We start from the raw sequence: 7,533 nt of genomic DNA, 5'->3' as shown, positions 1-7,533 counted from the left end.
CTTACCACTTCCACTGGTAGCTGTAAGTTGAGTGAATATGTGTGTGTGTGTGTGTGTGTGTGTGTGTGTGTGTGTGTGTGTGTGTGTGAGTGTGTATGTGTGTGCATGTGTCTGTGTGTTTGTGTTCTCTGCGCATTAAATTATTGTATGGTCTCAAAATATTTCTTTCGGTGAATTTAAACTTCGTCTTATCGGTACTGCTGCATTGTGATCTCTTAAGTGACAATTGACCAAAAAAAATAGGGAGGGGGGGGGCGCCTGCTCAAAACCAGATCGACGAACTGAGGCTTAACTGTCTCCAACAGTCTTTCTTTTTATTCTTTCTCTTTTTTCCCCGCAGGCTTGTCGAGAATCGTGCACCTGATAACCTCCCCGTTCCCGCCAACTTGGCACACTCTCAACGACAGCCCGGAGTCTATGGACGACAACGTCATGGATGACATGGGCAGGATTCTTCGCATCTTCACCCTTCACATCGCCGTTTTCAACAAGATTCAACAGATCTCCAATTCAGGGTTAGGGTAACTGGCGGAGAGGACGAGCGGGTAGGAGTAGAGAGAAATGAGGTGAAAGGTTGGATGCAACGTGGGAGTATGCCGAGAATGAAAATAAAATTGTACTCTAAATCTAAGGAGTCGTCTCCTGAGTTCAAATCTATAGATGTATAAACTTTAAACCAATTTACCCTTGGCCCATACTATTAATACATGTAAAAATAGCCTATTGTAACAATGACGGACACAAAATCCAGAAAACCTGATCGTCATGACCTAAACAGGTAACTGGACGAACTACAAACGTATTCAATTTGCAACACAACAACATAAAACGACACTGAGACAATTATAACTAAAACCTGCATCTCCTCCGATCGAAGTGGAGTTTTGTCTTAACTAGACGGTCTTGCCTGTCTTTTCAATGCGATGGATTTCGTAAGTTTATGTTTTCTTTGAAATTAGAAGGGAATCAGGGACAAGAGATAAAAGGAAAGACTGGAAGTATTTAAATAACTGGGGGAGTGGTGCTTTTTTAGGAGGGTGGAGGGGAGGGAGAGAAAGAGGGGTGGGGGAGGGCAAGTGATTCACTCAATCAAGAAGACGAGCCTTGAAAATCCATCAGACAATGATGCTATTAGGGATTTGAACTAGGGCCATTCGCAACATTAACTTGCATAATACCAACTAAGTTAACTGAGTGCTTATGATTCTCTTTATATCATTTGTGTCATTTGTGTGGATTGCCTGAGATTGGCAGGAACAAAGGCGTCGATATGCCTTCTTCAGTACATGGGCTAGAATCTTGTAGAGACGGGCATTTATAATAAGTTTAAGAAGTTCTCTTTATTTTTATCAGTCTCCAGTGCAGAGTGGCACTGATGAATCCATATGGTGCCCATGTTATCATTATTATTATTATTATTATTATTATCATTATTATTATCATCATCATCATTATTATTATTATTATTATTATTATTATTATTATTATTATTATTATTATTATTATTATCGTTAGTATTTTTATTACCATTATTATTTATTATTATTTCATTATATCATTATCATCATCATTATCGTTATTATTATAATTAGATCTATTACAAATGTAGTATTATTATTTTAAAATTATTATTATCACTATTATTATTGCTATTGTTATTATTATTATTATTATTATTATTATTATTATTATTATTATTATTATTATTATTATTATCGTTATTATTTTTATTACCATAATTATTTATCATTATTTCATTATATCATTATCATCATCATTATCGTTATTATTATAATTATTACAAATGTATTTTTTTTTAAATTATTATTATCACTATTATTATTACTATTTTACTATTGTTATTGTTATTGTTATTATTATTATTATTATTATTATTATTATTATTGTTGTTGTTGTTCTTGTTGTTGTTGTTGTTGTTATCATTTTTGGATAACATGGATATGAGGCTGTTGTGGGCTTGCCAGATCATTGTAGGTAAGAAATCGGCACAGTAGATATTTCGGGTTTGCTCACATCTAGACCAGTAGGTTGTAAATTTATTATGCCAACAGTTGAAAGACGTTTATGGTCGTTTACCCGATTGGGCTGGACATTATGTTTGACATGGGTTAGTCTGAAACAGGTGTGTTGATGCTGTGCTTGGCGTGAGTTTGACTTGAGAGGCACAATTTGTCTTTTCTTTCGCCTACGTGCAAAAGCAACTTGGTTTGTTTGGGGGGGGGGAGGTTGTTTTTGCTTTTTGTTGTTTATTAGATTTTGGTTTTGTTGTTTTGTTTGGTTTGTTTGTTTGCTTGCTTGCTAGTTTGTTTGTTTGTTTTTGGGGGGTAATACTAGATGTCGCAATTATCTAGGCCACCCCAGGCTTCGAACATGTAAATAAAGACCAGTTATAGGATCGATTCTTGCTACATGTTATTGATTTTTTATTTTTTATTTTTTTGGTCATGTGCAATTTCACGAATAGATCTTCTTTTCTAATTTAATGTTCCTTTAAAACATATGTGCACTCATGTATGTATGAGGTAGAAACGATCATTTAGAGAGTTTGTTTCTTCGATCCTGCCAGGCGTCCCAGTATAAAGTGTTTTTACTCCCCTTTCGCCACAATTTAGATGATTTAGGGGGCGGGATTCGACCCTGCCTGTCATGGCCAATCTTCCCAGCCAGAAGACCGAGATATCTTGCTACTTGATAAAAAAGGTTTCCCCACTCGGGAATCAAACTCGGATCTCCTGCATGCAACGGCGAAGTGCTTAACCACTACACCACAGACACCACCCGGTAGTCCCAGGACTGAGATAACTAAACACTGAGAATTCCTTTCGGACCAGTAAACGGTGGGTCCCTATAGGACCAGTGACCTCAAAGTTCCCATCGGAGCAGCAAAACGGGTTTAGTTTTAGTAAGAGTTTTATGGCACGTGCAACACAATAAGGTCATTGCCGAAGAATAGATGCGTTACAAAAGAGTAACACACACAAAAGGGAAGGAGGAAAGATGAAGACGATAGATGTTTGATAAGAAAGAAGGAGCAAATCACATCAGAGCTCCCTGTAGCTGTGGTAATTGATTTTTCACGTTGCATTTCAGTTCGCCAAATGCATCCTTTTGAAATAACTGATATTTGCTATTCTTGACGGTCTGCTGTGCATTTGTTTCCCTGTGCCCACCACGTTGAAGTGGAGTTAAACTGCGACCTAAATAAATTATGCTTTGGTTTTACATCATTTTATTTGCAACAGAGTCAATTTTTTTTTTCATGCTTCTTGAACATACCCCACTGAAGCACCCAAAGTTGAACCCTGCTCACCATCAAGCTCTAGGAGCTATAATTATATATATATATATATATATATATATATATATATATATATATATATACAATCTAATATTAGAAATCTACCCGGGTATCATTCCCATATGGTTGGAGAAAAGATAATTCGAAAACGCCTTTCCTACGGAAACAGCGTCGGGCTCCTGATGGTTCTTTTGTTTGTTCTTTTGAGTAAAGAGAAGCACATGGATAGAATAATGGTCATTTAGTGCTAGTAAAAAAGGGTTAGGGGGAAATTAGAAAAGTAGGACCTGCCAGTTGTGCCCCCCCCCCCCCCCCATTCCCGCATAACGGTTTCAAATCCACGACCTTTCGGTTGCAAACCCAAAAGCTTAAACACTACATCACCAACGCCACATCATATATAATTATCTTTTTTTAGACTGAGTGGCTGAATGAGACATTTCAAAGGCAACTTACTTTGGCTTGGACGTGAGGATGCTTACAACCGAGTCAAGTATGAACGTTTGATCGACCGCCTCCTGGAATTTGATGTGGACATATGGCTGGTGAGATGGGTAGCAGTAGTCCTAGTGGAGAGAAAATGGCTCTGAGACAGGGAGAATGGACTTCAGATCCGGCCCCAATTGCTCCGGAATTGCCCCAAGGATCCGCCCTCTCTATTGTGCTTTCTTTTCGATGTGTAAACTGCACAGGTAACGATGCATCAGAAGGAATCTGGACGTGTCTTGAACTTTGCGGATTACATAAAGGCATACGAGCACGGAGATGACTGACTTCGGGTGGCAAGGAATACGGAGAAAAGACTTCACTCAGTTGTTAAATGGTGCAACCAAAATGAAGCAGTTATCAATCCTTCAAAGGCACAGGTACTTTGGTGTTCCCTCAACAACAGGATTGTCCAAGATATAACTCGACCAACCACTTACAACTATGAGATTTTCGACAGACAGGGAGAGCTGAAGTATCTGGGAATCTTCTTCGACAGGTCGTTGTCCTTCAACAAGCATGTGAATCATGTGGTTACAAAGGCCAAACGAGGTGTGGGTGCAATCAAGACCATGGCGGCCACTCCGATCCCACAAAGAGTGCTCTTCCTGAAGTTGCAGCTGGTCTTCCTGTCTGTCATTGATTACGGATTGGGCTGTCTCACGCTGTCCGACATACAGATCGCAAAGCTGGATCGAGTGCAGGATGAGGCAATGAGAGCAGCAGCAGTGCTGGGCTGCACGAAGGACACTCCAATATTGTGCATGCGCTACTTGCTAAGTTTAAGTGGCATCAGAGTACGCCATAGGATAGCTCAAGCAAAGATGTATCTCAGTGTAATGAGCAAGACAGATCATCCACTTTACAGGGCACTTCATGACAACAAGAGAGGCAGAATCAAAAGAGGAAAATCTTGGAAGGTGGAAGCAGAGGATTTCCTCAGAAAAATATGTGTACCTGAGAGTCTACCACTTGGCGAAGAAAGGAAACAGGTGACCGGAGAATACAGAGACCTCACCAAAGTCAAAATAAGCATGGGCTGAGACAGAAGAAATGTTGCTGCTTCCATCAACGAGAGTTATATCAACGGGATTGTTGACAAAAACTCAAAAGCAGGGGATCCTGTAATTTATACTGATGGCTCAGTGAAAAGAGATAGCAGTGAAGTGGATGGGGATTTTTTGCAGTCGCCAACAATAAAATAATCCACAGTGCATCTGGAGCCTGCAGCAGGGCTACATCAAGTAAGCAAATGGAAATTGAAGCCATCACGAAAGCACTTGAAGAATGGATGACCCAAGATCGCCCGCACACAACCAACGATGTTCTCATCACTGGTTCCATGTGTACCCTCTGAAGGATCGAAAAAGTTTTCCTGAGAACAGAATGGATTCAACTGATCAAATTGAATCAAAGCAACGCCTATACGAACGCCCACAAGGATTTTCTGCCCTGGCCATGCAGGCGTTAAGGGAAATGAAAAAGCAGACAGAGAGACTGGTGAGGCCACCTCAGTTGACAGCATGGTTCAACCAGATAGGGTCGAGATCCTGAAATGTCTCTCTCGACAGCTGATTGAAGAGGAAGATAGGGAGGCAGTGGTCAGTACTACTGTGGAGAGGATGATGCTTTTGGGAATGAAAAAAGTAAGCAAATCTGGCATCCTTGCAGGACAGAACAGAAGAACATTCAACCATTCAACCACTGACACAATTGGTGGAAAGACCCTCGGTGACATTTTGAAGAGAGCAACGGACATGAGGCTGAGAGAAGTAATTTTGTTTGTTTTAGTAAGATTTTACGGCACTTGCACCACAATAAGGTTATATAAGTACCAAAGGTTAGAGGTGTTACAAGAGAGTATCAAACAAAACAAAGTAGGAGGGAAGGCAATGACCATAGAATATGTTAAATAGGTCAGAAGGGGCAAGCCACACAAGAGAACCCGCCAACCACCCACGTAGTCTTGTTTAATTTGATTGAGTTTGAGTAAAAAGAAGCACATTGACATAATAATGGTCATTTTGATTTCGAGCTGGGAAAAAGTTAGACAGACAGAAACAACAGAAGGAAAGAAGAAAAATGGTACCTACCATTAGCACCCCCCCCCCCCCCCCCCCAAAACCACCCCTTCCCAAATCCCGCATGATGGGGCTCAAACCCACGACCTTTCGGTTGCAAACCCAAAGCCTAACCATTATCCACTGACGTCACACCATGCATAAATGTCTACTAGATGGCCACGAGAGACTTTTCCAAAGGTAGCACACTGGGATCTGGACACGAGGCAGGGCAGTAAAGTAATCAGTAATCTTGTTTGTTTTGTTTGAGTTTGAGTAAAAAGAAACACATTGACATATTTAGATTTCGAGCTGGGAAAAGTTAGACAGACAGACAGACAGACAGACAGACAGACAGACAGACAGACAGACAGACAGACAGACAGACAGACAGACAGACAGACAGACAGACAGACAGAAAAAACAGATGGAAAGTAGAGAAGCAGTACCTACCATTAGCGCCCCCACCCTCTTTCACACCCCACACCCCCTCCCAGAAAAAAAGAAAGTGGTTATTCTCAGCCCGGGAGAAAATAACCCATGTCTCGCTATTCTCACCCCCTCGTTTTACCGGAAATGATCCTAGAGATTATCAGATCGTGTCTGGCATGGAGAATTTCATTTGGCTCTCTGGCTTTTATTTTGCTCCAAACTCCAAATGTTAAAGAAGAAGAGGAAAGAAGAGGCAAGAAAAAAAGAAAAAGAAAAAAAAATGAAAGTGGAGAAAAGAGCTTGGATTGTTTCATTATTAAACTAGTTAACAAGATTTAACCCCTCGCCCATTTGGTCCAAATAATTTACAACCCTTTTACCGTCGTGCAAGAGCATTTATTGTCTCGAGCCTGTGTCTCGTTACGTTTGTACATGCTCTCTGTTCCTTGAACCATAATTAATTTATTGTGTGTAGGCAGAGAGTGTGGAGGGCCTGCCATCGTTAAGTGTGTAGTAAGGAATGGTCCGGCCGGCGGCCGGTCTCACATCCCGCTCAGCAGCGTCGGTAGTGAGCCTTTTTTACGTTATTATAATTCGTTCCCAACCCCATGCGGTAAGCCACCAAGGGCCTATAGGTGATTTTATCGGTATGCGAGATGTCAGGGAGGAGTCCTCGCCTCATGCCCACACCGGGGTGGGAGCTATTCTCACCGGGGGGAGGGGGGGGTAGGGGGTGAGAATAGCGAGACATGGGTTATTCTCGCCCGTTTGAGAATAAAATGGGGAGAAAAAAAATCCCGCAAGATGGGAGTTCAAACCAACGACCTTTCAGCTGTGAACCCAAAGCCTACCCACTAGACCACCGACGCCACATCACATCAAGTGTAAGTGTAAGTGTCTACTAGACACAGAATGACCGCGTGAGACTTTTCCAAATTATAGCACCACACTTGATCAGGACGCAAGGCTAAAAAGAGAGTAGCTCTAATCTTGTTTGTTTTGTTTTAGTAAAGGTTTTACGACACTCCCAACATGATTGTCATTAAGTGCCGAAGATCACAGGTGTTACAAGAGAGTAGCAGTGACACACACAAAAACACCAAAAGGAGAGATACAGCCGATAGATGTTTGATAAGAAAAAAGGAGCAAACCACACTAGAGCACCTGCCAATCACCCACTAGAAAGAACGAGACAAATTCAGATGCCCCGTACTTAATGTAAACGTTACGAGCCCG

General features: G+C 41.2%; 1 protein-coding gene across 1 annotated transcript in view; it reads left to right on the top strand.

The window, feature by feature from the left end:
- LOC101854931 (glutaminyl-peptide cyclotransferase-like) overlaps window positions 1-653 on the top strand; it is a 9,087-nt gene extending 8,434 nt beyond the window's left edge. Inside the window, exon 5 of the mRNA XM_013079220.1 lies at window positions 341-653. Coding sequence (XP_012934674.1) covers window positions 341-525 — 185 coding nt within the window. The 3' untranslated portion in view covers window positions 526-653. The remainder of the gene's footprint in view (window positions 1-340) is intronic.
- Window positions 654-7,533: the final 6,880 nt, after the last annotated feature.

The sequence above is a fragment of the Aplysia californica genome, unplaced genomic scaffold (assembly GCF_000002075.1).
Source record: "Aplysia californica isolate F4 #8 unplaced genomic scaffold, AplCal3.0 scaffold00045, whole genome shotgun sequence".
NCBI classification, from domain to species: domain Eukaryota; kingdom Metazoa; phylum Mollusca; class Gastropoda; order Aplysiida; family Aplysiidae; genus Aplysia; species Aplysia californica.
The sequence above is the reverse complement of the archived record's forward strand: the minus strand, read 5'-3'. Positions and strand labels throughout refer to the sequence as shown.